This window comes from Melospiza georgiana, chromosome 15 (genome assembly GCF_028018845.1).
Source record: "Melospiza georgiana isolate bMelGeo1 chromosome 15, bMelGeo1.pri, whole genome shotgun sequence".
NCBI classification, from domain to species: Eukaryota; Metazoa; Chordata; class Aves; order Passeriformes; family Passerellidae; genus Melospiza; species Melospiza georgiana.
Genome location: NC_080444.1, coordinates 9,687,358 through 9,707,111, shown reverse-complemented (window position 1 = coordinate 9,707,111; position 19,754 = coordinate 9,687,358). Strand labels below are relative to the sequence as shown.

The following is a 19,754-nucleotide window of genomic DNA, read 5'->3' as shown; positions in this document are numbered from 1 at the left end:
TCCAGCCATGTGCTTATCCCCCCCTACCCCCGTTCTCCTTATAAAATAAAGAAGCAGAATAGAGCAGCCATCACTGCCAATTCCTGCACTGATGCCACCATAAAGGTTTTTCACAGCAAGGTTTAGGGTTAGGCTGGCTGTACGGGGATATTTTCTCAAACTCCTGAAAAATAAAGGCATTTGGGAGCCAGGCTAAAGCCTTTCAGCCCAATCGATCATGCAATTATCAATGTAAACAGGGCACTCCTCTTTTACAGTTCAACATTTTCAGTTTTAAATGCATAATCTGGAAAACAGCTTATAGATTTATTGAAATTTAAAAAACAAACCAAAAGAACCTAACCTCAAAAACCCCAGATGTATCTGGGGGAATCTACTGAGGAAGATGTATACAGAAGTCAAGACAACCAAAAGCAAAGACTTAGTTTAATTTATACAGCCTTGGGCAGTGACATGAGTAGATGCAAAATGGAGTGTTCTCCTCAAAATCACTTTCCTGCCAAGTTCTCGTGTAGGATGCTCACCCTGATCATGCTACTCCTCCTCCAATTAGCAGTCCCAAGTACTACTAGCAACTAATGTTTTATACATTATTTATACCAGCAGCAATCATTTTAGTCTCCATCTCAAAGTTCTGTTCACCAGAGAGTAATTAAGAGATCAGCAGTTCAACTCATCTTAAAGACTGAAGCTTTTAAGCTCCAGCACAGGTTTTAAAAGACTAAAACTTGCAGCAGTGCTTAATTTAAAACCAAAAGTGTTGTTTCAGCCTTTTTTCCCTGTCCATATGCCAAAGCACTCTGATCCCTTGCTCAAGAAAGCAGCCTGCCTTTATCCCCATCCAAAAGGAGTACAGCCAAATGAATTAGAGCACCAAAATAACTTTTTGTAAAACCACAGAAGGCTGACTCATGAACTGCTGACTCTGCAGAGCTTTGTTGGTGTGTTCATGGGTACTGAAGGATTTCTACACAGTCCAGTGTGATTTTTACTAAACCCTTTACCTGTTTCCAACCTTCTCCCAGAAGAACTTGCAGAAAACCAATACTCTGTGTCATGATGCCACAGAACACAGAAGGCACCCAATGCCTTCTACAAGGATTCAAAAATCACTGCTTGCAGACATTTCACTCCAAAAATCCAAGCTCATACAAACCATGAGTATTACTGCAAAAAATGGAACATGTAAAAAGCCATTTCTCAGGCAAAATTTGCTCTAACCTACACAGCAACCCTTAAAATACATGAAGAGTTTCCAGGAGTGCTCTGCATCCAGACAAAACAAGCAGCAATTAAAGCAATAAATGAGTGTGGAACAGGTGCATAAGGAGGTAATCAGAGTGGAGGCACATCTTCAACTCACTGAATTTGGAGTAGCATTTAAATTGAAATTCAAAATTGTGATCACACTTGCATCTTACAACCATTTTTCTTGAATGAGTGTTGAGTACTTATTCTTCAGCCCCCTCCCAAGGTCACAGCTCCTCCAAGAGCAGGAACTGCACTCCAGTATTGCTAAGGAAAAGAATGTGTTTATTGAACTATGAAAAAAGGCCCAAAATAAACCCAGTACTATCATAGCAGTTTGGTTTTTTCTTATACAGGAGGAAACCCTTTAAGAGTCAGGATAAAATTTTAAATTGTCAGAGCAGAGACTTGTCCCAAGGTCCTTGAAACACAACTGCTTTCTAAAAAGGACTCGGCGCTTCAGTTTACTACTATAAAAATCAAAATAAATCCCATGGAACATGGATTGGTAGTATTGGCACCTCTCGGCAGATTTTTGTCACTAGAGGAGCTTTGGACAGGAACTGGAGCAAGACAGAGGCCGGTGAAATGTCACAGCTTCCATTGGCAGGATGTCCCCTCAGCACCTTTTTCACAGAGCAGAATTTGTTCTGTTACAGACACCTGGGGAAGGAGGCAACGCTCTCTGCACTCCCCCACACATCCAGGATCCTGCCAGGGTATCACCAAAGACCTAAACCAGGTAACATTGCCCAAGCACTTGGGGCAGGGATACTGAATGTGTACAGCAGCATCAGCAGCTAAAACAATCCAAAATGAGCCCCAGGTGAGAGTCACACACGTTCATTACCTTGGACAAAAATCCACCTGCAGCAGCAGCTTGGGCAGCAACAGAGCAGGGACTGGGGCAGCAGCCAGCCCCAAACTCCAGGGAGCTGTGAAGGGGGGGCCATAAGTAGAGGAACAAGGGTGGAAATAGGCAGAAGAAAGGTGTAGAAAGAGGGTGAAAGAGGGAAAAACTGGCAAATTGATACACCTCTGTATGTATAGAATACATATTTTGCCTCTTTGTTTTTGATTTAACGGTCCCTTAGTTCAGCACAGGCCTGCAGCAGTTTAGGGTGCTCACTTTGATATTACATGGCCAGTGACTTATGTAAAATGGAATTTGGGAAGCTCAAAACCCTCCTCCTTTGTCCATCAATATTCTCCTGGGTCTATTCAAGTTTTGAGAAAGAAGTAAAAAGAGAAAGAACAGCTCATAGAAAAGTATTTTCATTCCCAACTGCCTTCCCAAAGCCCAATGTCAGCCCTCCCCACTAAGGACTGTGTGTGACATTTCCCCTTCAACATTGAACCACCACAATACGGGAGTTCCAGCTGTGCCTCCAGTTTGTATTGCATGGCAGGCATTGTGGGGATGGGAGGAATTACCAGTGAGCTCCAAAACCTGCTCATTTCTCTGCAACCACCATGGTCACAGGCTGAAGTAAAGGAAGTTTTCTGCAGGTACCAATCAGCTACCAATAAATCAAACCCCAATTATCTGTATCTTTGTTTCTTCTCTCGCATCTTCTAAACATGAGTGCAGCTGGGTAGTGCTCCATCACAGCAATGTATCTTTTCTTCACAATGTGGTTTTTGCACTGGAATCTTCACACAGACCATCACAACATAATTATAGAGGAAAGCACAAAAACTGGAGTGACTCCAACATTGTCCATGGACTTTACTAACCACTTGGATTTGTGTACAGAAACTGAAGCAAGGAAAGGACTGCTCCCTGCCAGAGCAGATGAGTCACACCAATTGAAGCAACAAGGAAAGCAGAAAATAGGGCAAAGTCATTCCTCTTGAAGGAATGGTGTCAATGAAAGCACAAAGTCTCATCTACACAAACACAGAGAAAGACAAGCGACAGGAATGGAACGTGAACTACTCTCAGCAAAGGATTTTTTAATAGTGATCAAAGCAAAAGCTCCCAATATACTAAAAAAAGCCACTTCAGATGCACTTATTTTTAGCATGCACTTCTTCCTGTAAGAGATCAAACTACAGCACTGAGGTCTCCAGGAGCCACTTGGAACCCAACCTACAGGACAAGGCTCAGATTTTGCTGAAGGAAAAGCAATGACTTGAGCCTTTCTGAAAGGGAATGAAGTAATGCTCGATGAAATGCAGCATCTTCTTTGCAAGTTAAAGAATTAAGTGGTCCTCCAGCTTTTCAGAAAATCATGTCTAGGACTAGACCTCCAGGTGAGTTGGACATTTGCAAAACTTCTGTGTGTTCCCTTAGAAACAAGCAGTTTAAAAAACAAGCCTCCATGTTATTACAGAATCTACATTGCGCCCAAGAAACTTAAAGTCTCAAACAATATGAATATTAAGAGACCTTATACTAAGTCAACAGCCAGGTACATGATTTTAGATGTACCCAAGAAGTTTCACACACAAGCCTTAAGAAGGCGTAACATTTGAATTTCTGCTTTGAACCAAATCATCAGATTTGGGTTCAAACTTTGAGGAAGTTAGTAGAAAGGAAATACTTAAACAGAAGTTAACATAAACCACATACCACTGTTTTTCAGAATGGAAGCCTGGGCAAATACACGTAGCACTAAACTTCAAGTTGTTTCCTTTAATATTTACAAAACTGGTTTTATTCTTAGTTTTTCAGAAAAATGGTTTAAAGTATTAGCACCTACATTGTAAATGACTCAAACTTAGATTTACACTTGAAATAAAGCCACAACGCAATCAGTTAAGTGAACTTATATTCTTCCATTTCTGAGTATTTCAGTAGAGCACCAAGAGGGAAAGAGCAACATGTGAGTAACCAGCAAGTGAGACACAGACCCAGGCACCTTCCTGGGACAGGATTCAGAAGGTCAGAGTTTTCCAGCACACTCCAAATCACCTCAGTTTTAGTTAGTTATAAGGTGGAAATTTCTATGCAAGTTTATAAAACCCATCCAGCTACATGTTAGTTTAATTAAACCACAGTTGACCTGAGATGCAATTAGAATTTTGACATTTTTCCATACTTAGTTCACAAGTTTATTATGAAAAACACTGCAGCTCTGTCCTGCAGTAACATTGTTTTACAGAAAAAAACAGTTCTGTTCAAAGTAATTCACTATCCTTGGACAATTACAAGGGACAATATGGTAGGGCAGAGTGGAAAAGGGAACTGAGTGCAGACAAAAAAAAAAATCAATACAATTAAATTAAACAGTATTCCCTGAAAATAAAACAAACAAACAGTTTCAGAACAAATATGAGGCCTTGGTACTTATTTTAAAAATGTTCTTTAAGCTTCAATGATTGTTTGCTGCTACCCTTATCTACAGTCATGCTGAATAAAGCTATAGCTAAATGGAAAGTTAAATGTATTCACGAGGTGTTAATGTCTACATCTTATTATTTGCAGTCTCTCAGAGAAAGCAAAAGTAACTACAAATAGCGCTATGCCAGAAACTGGTTTCTTGACCAACAATGTTGCTTCAGCATGCAATGAACTGGTTCATTCTAAAGTGGTCACAGTTGTTGATGACAAGAGGCTTTGTACTGAATATGGCACGTCTTTTGGTCCATGTGAAAACAAAGTTTGAATGTTAAATATTTTCTGACACTTTGGAGTTACTGTTGCTCTTCCCATTTCCTTTAGGTCAACATATGGTTCATGGCAATACTGTACAGGTGTAAAATCTCTTTACAGGAAGTAGTCTGGGGTGCGACGAGTAACATGCGGTTCACCTCTGCGCGGCGCCGGGTCGAACTGCAAACTGAGAGCACAGACACAGTGAGAGCTCAGCCTCCACTCAGCTACTCCAGCCAGGAGTTACAGCACTGGTTTAACACAAGTGAGTCTCTGCAAGTTTCATCAACCAAGTTAAGTTTTCTAGCAGTGAGAGCTCAGCCTCCACTCAGGTACCTTCTAGCCAGGAGTTACAGAGCACTAGCTTAACACAAGTGAGTCTCTGCAAGTTTCATCAACCAAGTTAAGTCTACTCTTCCACTCCTGTTAATATGTACTTTTAACCATCGCATTTTAAATTCTTCTTAGCGTGAAATTAATTTTAGCTTTAAGACTCAAAGTGGTTGAACATTTGTATCTATCAAAAAGTTAAAGTCTCCAGCTATTATGCACAGTGCTTTTGCCCATTTACTAGTGAAGTTGCTGCTGCAGTAGTTAATTAGAAATCTCGTTTAAAGACTGACACCCAACACCTGAAGAATTCAAAGGTGCCAAAAGTCTCCTGCCCAAGACTGACAGGAAGGCATTACCTTAGATGCCACAGACTACTCCTGCTCTCAAATCACATCCCTACACAGCAAGTCATTAAAATCCAGGTAGTTATACAAAGCAAAATTGAGGAGTCTCACTTTAATCTGACAAAGAAGATCTCAACAGCAACTGAGGCTTAACCCCAAGACTTTAAATGTGACTAACCCAACAATTCCACACTCACTCCACCTCCCAAAAGCTTAGAGAGAGAGGAAAAAACCCCATACTTGAACATAATTAAATGGGATCCTTAAATCATAGGCAACATAATTCTCATTTTTACATATACTTACAAGGAGTATTTTAGAGTGTCATCAAGTTCCATAATTGCAGCCTGGTTGCCACAACGGTAACAATAGTTTGGAGCACTGAAAATTGTTACTACATTCCGATCATGGCACCAGTTGTACCCCTGGAGAGGAAGGAAAAAATAATTCAGATAACCAAGTTACTGTAGCCCATGTAACCACCTGACTACAAACCAACCTTTTAATGTGCACAGCCCTCAGTGGCATTTGCAGGGTTACTTTAAATAAGATTAAGGCTGTATCTTTTTTCTCTTCTAGAGAAAAAGGGTAAAAAGGAATTTTGGCTTTCATAGCTTGCTTCCTACTAGCAAATATGAGCTAGGTATTAAAAAAAAAAAAAACAACAAACCACCTAGCAATATTTCTCCATTGCATTAGCATTAAATAGTTAAAACAGCAATTCTGAAGTACACAGTCCACTCAAGTTTCAACTGTGATCACCAAAACCAGACTCCAGACACACATTTAAAAATCTGCAGTGGTAGGAATAACCAGAGACCAAGAACAAAAGCACAAATCCAATCTAAAAAGAAAAATTACACCTTTTTTCCAATAGACACATATTTAAAAACCTTTTTATCTACACAGAAATCACATCTAGTACCAAAGCCTGGTTTGAGATACTGCTGTAAGTTTTCAGGAAAACAAGGCCAAAAAAAGGTTACTCCACTGTGAAATTTCTTTAGTAGCATATGAATACTGCCAAGGTCAAGTTTCTGGAATACTCTTAGCTGGATCATCACCTGTCACAGAAGCAAATGCACATCTCTGACACACAGAGCATGGAATAAATGGACCAAGGACACAGCCCAAAGTCTGAACACACAGGATGTCCTGCTCACCTCCATTACCAACTGATGAGCTCTTGAAACCAACGTAAGGCCATTAGCATGGTTAAAGGTTTCTGAAATATCCTGTCCAAATGTGTAACCTGCACCTCGAGGAGAAATTCCCCAGCCACCACGATCATCTGGATCTGACCATAGCAAGTCACACATTGGACCCTGCAAGAGATGTAGATGATGTTTCAGAGGGGAAGTGCAAAGAACCAAAAGCAAACAAAACCCAAAAATACTTGCACGACCCCTGCACAACCCTTTGACACTAAATATGTTTGTTTCTTTAAGCAAGGACATGCCCCTCATTTTTCCTTTTAAAAATCCAGAACAGGAAGACAACAGGCCCTTTAATATTGTTAAGTTGATTTGAATTTCATTTTCAGCCTGCAACCTTAACCCCCCAATACATGCTGAATCATCAATCTCATTGGCTTAGAAAATTATTTTTCAGTACCTCATGGGGAACTTCCTGCAAACGATCAAGTGCTCTGATGTGATCCAGTGTATCTATAGATGGAGAGAGGCCACCATGTAGACAAAAAATCTGCAAGAGTTAGGAAACATTAAGTTTTTTGCATTAATCAGTGCAGTTTGAACAGTTTTGAATAAATTATGAGAAAATCTGCATGAGATTCCCTTTAAGATGAGAAATGACAGAATGCAATGTTAAGAACTCCCTTTACAATCAAAACCACTCAACTTGGTCAAATGTCAACATACCTGGCCATCCACCAAGGCAGTTAGAGGCAGGTAATCAAAAAGGTCTGTGAAGTATTTCCAAACATTTGCGTTTCCATATTTCCTTAAACATTCATCATAGAAGCCATAAACTTGTGTGATTTGCCTGCTTTCATGGTTCCCTCGAAGAATTGTGATGCGTTCACGGTAACGGACCTAAACAGAAGAGCTGATTTTAGCACACCTATGAGCAATTTTCCCCAGAACAGAATTTGCAATCCTCAAGCCCTGCCACACAATAAACCATTCTGAAGATTATATAATAACCTTTAAGGGAAAAAAGGACTCATTCATTCCAATCTTCAACTGCCAATTACTTTTGAGATTAATTACAATTTGTATTTATTATTACTAAGGAACTTTGCTATACCTGTGCATTAAGCTGATCTCTCCAAGCAAATTCTTAAAGATTGCTACTCAGGTAAGTAAAAATAAACACTCATTTTAGATAAAGCTCAGGCTTGCACCTGAACATTTTTATAATTTTAAGAAGTGACTTAGAAAACAACAAAAGCCAAGAAGTCAGTTTCAGTAGCTCTAGTACCAATGCAGTGAAAAACATAACAGATATTAAGTGCAGTCAGGACAGTGATGATATATTTCATACAAGACTGTAAAGCTGAGAAAAGTTACCTTAAGAGCTACAAGCAATGTGACTGTTTCGACTGAATAATATCCTCTGTCAACATAGTCCCCCATAAACAAATAGTTTGTGTCTGGTGATTTGCCTCCAATTCTGAAAAGTTCCATGAGGTCGTGAAATTGTCCATGGACATCTCCACAGACTGTGACAGGACATCGCACTTCTTGTACGTTGGATTCTTTTGTCAAAATTTCTTTAGCCTGTAAAGCAAAAAAGCACAAACTGTGAGTTTGTCTATGAAGAGCTTTTTATTCAAGGCACACGCCACCACTTCCAACTCTGCTACCTGCTCTCTTTAGGAGCTTTTGTCCCTTCCTTCTCTGAAGCACTTGAGGGAGAAGTTTATCCTTACTTAAATGCCATTAAAACAGCATTTCACCTTATGAAACCTTGTATTAGTGATTAGTAGTTGCACGGCTGCTTTTCCTCCTTGAGGACAGCATCTGAAACAAAACTTCAGACTTTCTACAGAAATGGTTCTGTGAAGCATAGAACAATCACCATCACTGCTGGAACTTTAAAAGTTTTCAAGTATTTTGAAAAATGGAAATCTAAAAATCCTGCCAACATCTTACTTCCAACAGCCCAAACTCAGACACAGCCAAAACACTTCAGTACATTGGCACTCACCTGTACAAACATCTTCAACCCACCTGCAAAGGCAGGGGCTCCTGCATGAAGCAGAATGAGAACAAACATCTACAGGCACCAGCAATTACAGAGCCATTACCTGTGCGAGTTCTCTCAACAAGTTTTGTGATTAAACACAGACTAATAACATCAAGCTGTGTCTTCATAAACCAAAACTGGCTAAGATGTCTGTAATCAACATTTTTTCCCAAAAACATTGTGTATATAAAAGTTGCAGACAAAGGTAATTTGTATGAAGAAGCACAGGCTAAATATAGCACCAGAAAGGTAATTCTGAAATAATGCAAGACAGTGGTTACAGTTTGTTCTCAGAACAGTCACCAGACACATGCCACAATGATTTGTTAAATCTAGAAGCTATTAGAAATATAAATAGTAACAAGTTTACTAGTTACCATCTACCAAGACTTCCCTCTTTTTCAAGTGTCAATGCTCCTATTCAAACAGGATCCTTTTTTACCTCATTAACACAATTACAAGAAAATACATAAAAATTATATTCTGTTCTATAACCCAAGTTGTCTACAAGAAAGCGGCTGACACTCCCACCCAAAAGTGGTGTCACTGTCCCACACACCATCCTGGCTGACCACCATGGTCACCACTTCAAACAGAAGCAACACCTAAGTTTAATGATGGAAACTCATGAAATTCAATGTTTCACTGCAAAGAAATGCAAAAATACAGCATGGCTAAGCACCCTGCACAACACAAAGCTTTAGACGTCACTCTGCAGACATTGCATTTACATAAAAGTCAGTCTCACATGACAGTTTCCACTTGCACTGTGCCCAGTACTAAAGATAGGTCATTCCTGGCTTGTGGTCAATGCTTAAAGTGCAGATGTATTTTAAGATAGCCTGACTTGAGTTAATTTTAATGCAGTGACACTCACCGGATGTTTTGAAGGTGTTTTAACAGCTTTAGCCTCTTCTAATACTCTCCTACATTCAGAAGCATTAGCCAGCTTAGTTCTCCTTTAGACAGAACATCAGAGATGCTTACAGCACTTCAATATATATATATATAAAAAACTTACTCTGTAATGAGAATGTTTCTATCACTGGATTTCCTTAGCACACTTGAAGCACTGCACAAAGAATGCAGCATTCATTTTTCATCAAAGGTATGCAGTGTTTGTGCTGAGAATGGCAGAGTTCTCAGCAATGGAGGTGTTGCATCCTCAGTTTCTGAAATATTAAATCACTCAGATACACACATGACCAAGCACAGAGAAGTCAGACAGCTACTCTGATGGGAAAAGACTGTTCCAGGTCAATCTGCAGAACAGCAACCTCTGTTTAAATCCTGCAGTGGAGGAATGCTGGTGCAGGGATTCCAACATTTCCATGTTTTAAAAGCACTTTCATGCAACACTGTGTTATGAACTGTTTAGTTCATTGACAGTCTTCTGTCCCACAGTATTGGAAGTGGCACAGTGCTTAAACACTCAGCTCTATAAAAGAGCTTCAGCAAAGCTGAAGGTAGAAAAAAATAACATCCTGAAAGCAAGCCACCAACCAGCAGTCTACTATCCCCCAAATAAATTCCTATTAAAAGGTAAAGTTAAAAAAAAGCAATTTTAATATACCATAACACAATACAAACACAAGTTGGTAAGACAACAGTACATTTAACACTACAATTTCACAATATCAAATTGTGATCACTGATACTACTCCTGCAGGATCTGTGCTCCTGACCTTGCACTGGATCTCACACAGCAACTCCACCTGGTTCCACTCCCTCTTTTTACTGATTCTTAAAGGTGCTGCTCACTCCCCCTACCCAACTCCCTCTCCAACAGATGGACTTCCCATCAACAGCTCTCCTACACTTCCTCAGGGAGAGGAGCAGCAGAGCTCTTCAGCAGAAGGCAGGAAACTCCCTGATCCAACCATCTGACAAAGGAGAACTGGGAAAGACACACACACACCACAGCCTGAACTTCAAACACCCTGGGACCTATTGCCTCAAAGGACAACAGTGCAACAATGCAGTGTTTTGACATCAACATTTTGAAACATCCAGGCTTCACTGACTATCATCAGGAAAAACAATGATAAAATTCATCATCAGATTTTCTTGAGCACCTATTAATTCTTTTGTATCTCTGCCTTTTTTCAGTTCTCAACAATTCCTACTATTAAGACAGCCCTGAACTTCTCTACACCTCCAACACTTAATCTTTTTCACATAGAATACCACCACAAGTCAAACTTCTGTGGTGCAGGATACTTAAGCAAAAACTTGTTATCAACAACCTACCAGATTACAGTTGTAAAACTCTGCCTCTGAATCAGTTTAATTATTTTTTCAGCACTACACTCTCAAATTTCAAAATAAAGTGCAAACACATACAGAATAAGACTGCAAAGAACACATTACTTCAAGCTGATAAATGCTAATTTTACCCCAATTACCAATGAAGTCAAAGACAACAAACAGCTCTGAGACAGTTATATGAGAAGAGTGTAAGAAGAACCAAGTGCAATGCTCTCAAACACTACTGCTGAGGTGGAAAGTCATATATTTTACTCAGAACAATCTCAAAGTTCAAACAATAAGCAGTAAGTATCAAATACATTTCAGCTTAGTCATAATGACTGGAATTCATCTGACTTGATACTGGCTTACTCAGTCATTTCTCTGTAAAGTGAAAACTTGTACAATCCCAAAACTTAACAAGAATAAAACCAATATTAGTTTAAACACACAAGAAAACAACCAATTTTCACTTTACTATAAAAAGAGCAGCACTGCATAAAAACTCAACTAGTACTTAAGAATTAAACCATTCCTGGCCTGCTGCACATCATGTGAACAGCTGAACAGCACCAAGCTGTTCTGGTGGCTCTGTTACAAAGCACATCTCTGCAAGGTGTTGGTCTCAAAACACAAATATCAGCCTCACTGTTTTCAGACAGCACAAGATCCAAGTGTATGAACTGCCATAGATAAGAATTTTGAAAAAGATGACAATTAAAGTCACTACCATAGGATTTTCAGATCCTCAGTTTATTTAATGAGATGCACAGGTTGTATGCATGCAGATGTAGCTCTTATCTCCCCTGCTCCCTCCAAATCTTTTTATCCTATATGCCACAAATTAGGGCTCAGAGTCGAGTGCCATAAAAGCCATAATCCACCTATTTTAGTTCCTCAACTCACTCTGTGCTGAGGATATGCAAGCTTCCCTCATGAGCAGTGTGCATCATCAACTTTGTCTACAGAAATAATTTCCAGTGATCCACTTCTACAAAATCCTCTGAATTAATCTGTACCCAAATTCCTCTGTGTTTCCAGAATATGCCAGATCTTTCTTAATTACTCTGACCCCTTGTTAGGTCCCTACATTCTAGCATGAGCTCTGACAAGTCAGCCCAATTATCTACCACGAGAAACTCTGGGGCACACAGCAGTAAATAAGACCCAAACCAAAGAGTAAACATCACTGTATCTGTGTAGAATTGTAAATCAATGCTTGAAGCAGCACTATGAACCAGTCATCAAAAGATTACCACTACTAACTCAGTCAAGAAAATACAACCATTATTCTGGTTAGACACCACAGCCCCAAAGTCAGGCTGCAGATGGTAAAATGTCATTCTTGGCAGACCAGAGCTCACACCTGAGCCCACCATGCTGTCCAGCAAAGTGTGTCATGACAAGCACCCACTGGAACCAAGCAATAGTTGTTTGTAGTTACCATAAAGATATTTTGATGAGATTGAAGACTTCAACCACACCCATAATTTCCTGTCACCAAGGTGCACAGGATGTGACTAAAGGCACAATGATCAGCTAATTGGGATGAATACTGGCTTCAGCTGTTCCATCATGACCTGGAAAAGGTTCCAGTTCCAAGCAAAGTCATCCATTACAGTCAGCAATTCTTCTGCAGAGTCAATGCTTTTCAATTTAAACATTTCCCCACTCCTCACAAGAGGAGGAAAGAGCAGGTTCAGACAAAAGATGGGCTTATTTTTTAAAAGCAAAAGGTGTTTTAATTCACTGACATTTTAAACAAAACTAGATAAATGAAGCCTCCAACAACACCCTGCTGTGAATGAAGGAGGCATGGCAGTCAGATTACACATGACACAAATAGGAAACTGATTTATGCAATCCACTAAGGAGTTCAGTGTGAATGTGTAAGTAGGAACAAAATTAAAATACAAAGCTCCCCATCAACATTTAATTATTTAGTATTCCAAAGTAAAACCAGGATTTCCATCCACATAGAAATAGTGAGCAGCAAAATACTCTTGCCAGGACAGAAGTTGATGCATCTGCTTTCTCTCTGGATTTGTGGCTAGCACCTACACCTCCATTTCCAATCTCTTCTGTTCAGTGAGAAGACAGACCCGTTTAAATAGAAGATATCAGCCAACCAAAAGAGCAATCCCAATGCCAGGACTGCTGTAAGATTAAAATAAGACAATCCTTTATTGCCTGTAAATTCTAGAAGGCCTACAAGAAAACAAGCAAGCAACAAACTTCTGCCAAATAACCCTCCCTTCCTTTGTATTACAAAAGACTGACAGCATTTGAAACCTTGATAGTCCCCTCACCATTTCCATCTGAAAAGTTCAGCAGCATTCTTGCCCTCAGAGGCAAAGCTGGAAGAAGGGGAAAGGCTGTTAATCAATCAGGAGTTGACAAAAGCAGCGAGGATAGGAAGAGGGTCTTCTGAAAGAACTCGGTGCCATTATTTTCATTCATACAGAAGATCTTAGTATCTTTAACTTTAAATTGAAGAAAAATAATCTAGGAAAAACTTCTTTAAAAAACATAAGTGAAATAACTCAGGAACCCTTATGCCTTCCCTGCCTCATGGAGCTCCAAGGAGCACAGCAATGACAGCAATGCAGGGAGCTGACCACTTACAGGGGTGTTTTTCAGTCCTCCTTGTAGAACAAGCTGTATTCATTCTGAATCATTACATTCACTTAAAAAAAAAAGAAATAGGCTAAACCTATTCCCAAACTAGTTGTGCCTGATATCAACAAGTCCAGCTGCATGCAATGAACTCAGAAAATTCTCAACCCTTTTGTTCCAGTAACTCCAACACAGCTTGGCACAGTGATGCTACAGTTCAGGACACCAGCTGGAGGATGGCAGGTCAAACCTCAAGAAAAGAGTTTAGAACCAACCAGCAAACCAGAAACATCCGAACTGGAAGGCATTTTCAAAATACTCAGCAGAAATACTGGAGACCTAGTGAGTAACTGAGATCTAGTACTCACTCCTTAGTCAGGAATAAACTTTTTCCAGTGTAGTATACACTACCTGAAAGAAAAGAACAGCATTACTGAATACAGGGTAGTGTTCAAGGGTCCCTAACCAGAGTGTAAACTCAATCCCTGCTCCTGTGATTCTCCTCACACAGATCTGCTGTACAAGGTCAGACACAGCCAGACAGGTCTGGGTTTTGTGCTGGGGAAGGCAACCCAGATGAGTAACTGGAAATGGCTCAGAAGCAATCACAGAGCAGCACTGTCATCACATCTGAGGAGGCAACAGCCTCAGCACAGGGAGATTTGGAGTGGACATCAGTCCTGCAGCCCTGTCCAGGTCTTCAGCCTCAAACTGGCAGAACTCAAGTAGGAATTTGCTCTGAATTGGGAGTGCTTCCGACTGTTAGCTTAAACTATGCCTAGAACAACACAAGTATCTTTCACTGCTACTTAATCACAAATAATATCGCAACTAAAAAGCAAAAACCCAAAGCCAAACATCTCACTGCTAGCACAACTCCATTTTTACAGAATTTACTAGAATTGAAAAAAAAGCAAACCCAGAAAGCTGCTGATGGTACAATCACTGGCACGTTCAAGACTAAATTTCTATATGCACATCAAGATGTTGTATGTGAATCCAGACAAGGTGAGAAGGCTGGCTAGGCTGACTCTTCAAATGCCTTCTGTGAAAGAGACAATTTCCATTTTTCATTATCAACTGTAACAGAAAACAAACAAAATGAAACAACCAAAAAAAACAAACCACTAGGAAACAAAACCCCACAACAAATCAGAACACTGGGCATCAAACAATTTTTTTAAGTGTTCAAGAACAATCTAAACCAGTAATTTAAACATTACAAAAGGCTTTGTACACTACACTTGGAACTCTCAGACACAGAAGGAGAAACTACATGGCACCACCAATGACTTGATCCCTTGGGATGTTCAACAGAGCAGCAAAGGAGCCCTGAACCCCTCTGGTCTCCCAGAGCCCAGGAACAGCTGCTGAGGGCCCTCCTGCCCCTGGCAGCAGCTCCCTGGCTACAGAATCCAGAAGCCAGGGCACTGGCACGGCAGAACTGCAACGCTGCACATTCCTCCTGTGCCAGGGGAACACAGCACCTGCCCAATGCACAGCCCCCCACACAGGGCACACCACACTCAGCACCTGGCAATTCTGCTGGGGCAGGTTTCTTGGCTGATTTACAGCAAGTTCAGACAGGAACATTAATGTTCACAACCATCTTAGTCTGAAGAATAGTTAGTTATACATGATGGATATAGGAATGCAAAAGCTAGCTAGTGGAAAAGCCCCTGCAAATGCAGCTGGAAACAGTTTAAAACATCCACTTCTGGCCAAAAGAATCAGCTTAGAAAGGGAACTCCTGAACAGAACGGAATGTAGGAAGCAGAAGGGGACATCAGAAAAAGAGGTTGGACAGACAGCTCAGCTTAAAACACAGGAGTGAGATCCACACAACATGTAAGTCTGATGTATTACAGGAACTGAACTTTGACTGCACAGGCATTTTTTGACCCAAAAGAAAGCTTCATCAGAAATGTCCTCTCAGAATTAAGTCACTCAACATAAGCAAAATGAGTTTGCATAACTCACACAGCTGCAGCGGGTAACTTTTGGTTACAGAACATCCAATTTGGCAGATCAGATGTTAAATAGAAAATTCTACAACAGGAAAAAAAATTAGAAAAATACACCATGAACAAGGTACATACCAGAGAACAGCACAGAAACACATTTACACTGCAAAAATTAGCAATGGTGACAAATCAAAAAGCAAATGTAACCAACACCACTGCTACAGATCAACAACTGCAGGAGTCAAACCTTGAATCAAGGTTTCTTGAATGCAGCCCTTCACTTAGTTTAAAATATTTTGGCTAGCAGCACTATCTATTCAAAGTATTTCACAAGCAATTCAAGAACCCTGAAATGCTTTATACAGTATATAAGAACAAATACTCTTCCTTCTCTCCAAAAACTGGAGATGCCACACTCAAACTCACTAAATTACAGAATAGTGCTCTTGAGGGAGTGGCTCTGACACCTCTGCCTGCACCTGCACTAGATACTTTCTGCAACAACCAAAGCAAACTCTACCCAAAAATTCACCTCATTCCTCTGTGCAATTTTAGGCTGAGCAATGTGCCACACCCCCAGTTCCTGTAATAAAGGACATCTATACACAGAGGAGACAAGAACATTTCCCTCCACTGTCACAAAGTATGAGAAAGAAACTAAACCAGCATCCTTCCATTCAATATGGCCAGTGGAAAAACTCTCACCTGGCAATAAAGGACTTCCTTTCACCTCTGCCAATAAACAATCCAGCACTAACAGGACAAACACAGCTGACACGGACCAGTAACTGGACTGGGTGTATTCTGAGCACTTCTTTAGAACCTGCACTTCTCAAATGCTGAAGCAAAGCACAATGGGTCACTCAACTGATGGAGCATTAAACACACAGCACGTACCAAGCCCAGAATAATTTAACTGCCACTCAGAGGTTGATTATTTCAAATCATTTGTGAAAGTATAATGTATTATTCATGGTTACAAATTACTTCTAGACATCGAAGATGTTTCTGCCCAGTTCCCACCACCACCATCACCCAGGTAACCAGGCTCACTGAAAGACACACCAAGAAAGTAACTGGGATGCACAAATGGCCACACAATTATCATGTTCACAAAAAGCTGTTGAGTTCTTCAGGTATCAATACTGAAATACAAGAGAGCCCTCAGGCTTATTCTTATTAGACAGGCACCAGTCTGCACACATGAAGACCCAGCAGATCAAGAAATACTTGTCAGGGAGATCATCCAATCAAACAGTGGTATCAGGAAAAGCCCTTAATTTTTAAAAATCGTTTATTTTAACTAGCCCTAGCTGCAATTCAATGTGGTGAAGAACAACACTTTACACCTAGTAGGGTCTTTATCTGTCCTTTGGAACAATAGCTGCATTTCAGCACGTCCTTAAGCTAATCATGATGTGATTACGTCCACAAAACTACTCAAACATTCCAAACAAAGAACAAGCCAGTGAGGTTTCTCAAAGTCAGTGCTGGGAACATGGAAACCCATTAAAGCAGGTGCTGTCCCTCAGCACAAAGGTACAGAACTGAGCTCTCACCTCACTTCCATGAACACAACAGAGACAAGAAGATGGAAAACTCAAGAGTTCAAGGGCCTATTTCCAATGCCCTCCATCACCAAGCATGAAGAAACTGAACTACTCTTAGCAGAAAGTCCAAGTAAATCCACCTGTAGTTATCAGCAACAAATGAACTTTCCCTAACATCAGCACCCTGTGGCTGAACTCTGCACAGTGCTGACCATACACAGAATTGTCACCCCACCCAGAGCTCCCCCAGAGCCAGCCCAGCCAACAGGAAGGCTCCTGCTAAATAATACTGGGATTGTGGAAAAGAAATCTGCCATTCTCATGGTCTCTCATCTCAACACACGGTAGTCAGACACAAAGTTTTCTTTTCTTTTTTCCTTTACCATTATCCTGATGAGCATTACACGTTTATCCATAAATACAGCTCATTTCTATTCTTCACTGGGAAAAAATGAAAATGTCATCTTGTGCAACACTGATGACTGGGACTGTATCTTCTGTGAGGAATTTCTAGTGGCATGCCTGCTTCTCACTGAACCAAAACCCCAATATACATAAAGCTTTTTGTACATTCCACCTCCCTCGTAGTCCTGCACGTTACCATACAGCCCCACATGCACCCACTCTGTGGGACTCAGGACCCAGCACCCATCAGTTCACAAACATGGCAAGTGAAGCACCTGCCTCTCACATAAAGCACTGCAAGGAAGAAGCTGCACTGCCGTCATTGGAGAGGCACATGGACACAGCCAGGCAGTGACACTGCCTGCTTGCAACAGCCTTTAAAATACACAGCCTGGATCAAATGGAAACAGTGGTGAGTGGCTGGAATACAAGTGAACTAAAATCTGTACTGGAGCAAGAGCCAGTCTGGCCAAAATCACTGCAAGTTCTTTATTAAGTTCATAGACAGTCCTCTAAAAAAATTGCTTCCAAAACAACCTGATGTAGTATTTGAAAGCATGAGTCCTATTTTAAAATATTCTAGGGACTTTTTGTGGCAAGTACATAGGCTTCTTTAGAAGCCAGTACATCCATAACTTCATTTATTCCTTAATATCCAGTTCCCAAGAAATTCACAAATATTTCATCTTTCAGTCTAGAAAGAAATACATAAAACCATCAGTAACTAAAAAAAAAAAAATAAAAAAGAGCCACTACCACCAACAACCCTCAGCTATGAGACTACATCCAGAATTAAAGTCAAGTGGAAAATGCCTCTGGATGCTACCAGAACAAAATTTTCCCGAATTTCCAAACCACAATCCGTCCTGGGTTGGCTTTACAACCTTTCTAAGCTATGAATGTCTCAAGCAACACATTGCCCTGTAATATCCACGTCTCAAACCAACACCATAAAAATATGCAGTTATATAGGAACTCGAATGTTTATCCTGTGAATTTCATGAAACCCAGAACCTTATTGAGAGAAACCAAAGCCCCAAAGCTAATTTATCCTTCAATTAGCTATAAAGGCGTCTGCGCTTATTCGTATCACGAAAAATACAAGAAATAAATCAAAGCAGCAGCTCTTTACCGCGTGTGATTTCCAAGCACCTAACAGAAGCCTTTCTTTTCATTATAATAGCTCAGGCTTTGGGGGTTTGATTTAACATTGTAACCAGGGGGGTCTCTCGGGGGTCTCTCCCGAGGATCCATCGCGGCCGCGGCGCCATTTTAGGAGGCGCTGAGCAGGCGGGAGGCGGAGCCGAGGCTCCAGCACAGCCGAGGGGCCGCGGCTCGCCCGGCCCCGGCTCCCGGCCCGCTCCCCCCGCCGGGCCGCGCCAAGCCCCCGGCCCGCCCGAGGCCCCGCGCCCGCCCGCCCGAGCGGCACCGCCCCGCCCGCAGCGCCCTGCCCGGCCCCGCCGCCGCCCGCAGCCCCTCGCTCCTCACCTTCTCGCAGAGGCTCTTCACCTGCCCCTCGGACAGCTGCTTGCACTCGTTGAGCTGCTCCACCCACTGGTCGAGCTCCTTGGTGAAGACCTTCTCCTCCATCCCGCTCTCCCCCTCCTCCTCCTCGTCCTCACCGGCTGCTGCTGCCGCACCGCCCTGCGGGCCCCTGCGATCCGCGCTCCCCACAGCGGCGGCGGCCGCGACGCGTCAGGGCGGGCGGGCGGGCGCGGGGAGAGGGCGGCCCGGGGCGCTCCGGCTGCGGCAGCGCTGCCGCTCCTCGCTCCGCACCGTGTAATGGCCGCCGCTGCTGACGTCACCGCCCCGGCCCCACCGCGGGGAGGGGGACGCCGCGGGAGCTGAGGGCGCTTGCGCGGCACCCGGGCGGGGCCGCGAGTGCGCTCTGAGGGGAGGGGGCGGGTGAGGGCACCAAGCGCGCCCGCCATGCCCGCCTGCCTGTCTGCCCCGGGAGCGCGGGGTGGCTGTGCTTCGTCCCGGTCCTCCTTCCCGGGTCTTCTCCCGAACCCCTGGGGGCTGGCGCTCTCCCCATGCCGGGGTCCGTTTGAGGGGCGCGGCTCAGCCCCGCCCGGTCGCAGCCGTGAGGCGGGAAACAGAGCTCTGCCGTGAGGGGTGGCCGGCATGGCGGTGCCAGCCTCTCCTGTGCCAGCTGCTGAGCGCCGGCTCCTCGGGGGCACAGGCTGGGCAGGGTCCTCGCCTGCGAAGTGCCTGCTGTGGGGTTGGGAGACGATGTTTG

The 19,754-nt window shown here is 42.3% G+C and overlaps 2 protein-coding genes across 2 annotated transcripts in view; one reads left to right on the top strand and one right to left on the bottom strand.

Moving 5' to 3' along the window:
• The window catches only part of TCF7 (transcription factor 7), a 96,123-nt gene extending 89,646 nt beyond the window's left edge, over positions 1 to 6,477 (top strand). Inside the window, exon 12 of the transcript XR_009115266.1 lies at positions 6,465 to 6,477. The gene's annotated coding sequence lies outside the window, so the exon portion shown is untranslated. The remainder of the gene's footprint in view (positions 1 to 6,464) is intronic.
• On the bottom strand, positions 4,006 to 19,224 carry PPP2CA (protein phosphatase 2 catalytic subunit alpha). Its single transcript, XM_058034559.1, has 7 exons — positions 19,004 to 19,224; positions 8,055 to 8,264; positions 7,404 to 7,577; positions 7,138 to 7,227; positions 6,687 to 6,848; positions 5,830 to 5,948; positions 4,006 to 5,033 (listed from the first exon to the last, which is right to left on the bottom strand). The coding sequence occupies exons 1-7, from the start codon at positions 19,103 to 19,105 to the stop codon at positions 4,961 to 4,963; spliced, it is 930 nt and encodes a 309-aa protein (XP_057890542.1). The 5' UTR covers positions 19,106 to 19,224; the 3' UTR covers positions 4,006 to 4,960.
• Positions 19,225 to 19,754: the final 530 nt, after the last annotated feature.

Coding starts and splice junctions, on each gene's coding strand:
- PPP2CA (XM_058034559.1), bottom strand. CDS start 19,105: ATGGAGGAGAAGGTCTTCACCAAGGAGCTCGACCAGTGGGTGGAGCAG. Junction 7,578..8,054: donor CATTGCTTGTAGCTCTTAAG/GTAACTTTTCTC, acceptor TCTTCTGTTTAG/GTCCGTTACCGTGAACGCAT. Junction 5,949..6,686: donor CTCATCAGTTGGTAATGGAG/GTGAGCAGGACA, acceptor CTTCCTCTCCAG/GGGTACAACTGGTGCCATGA.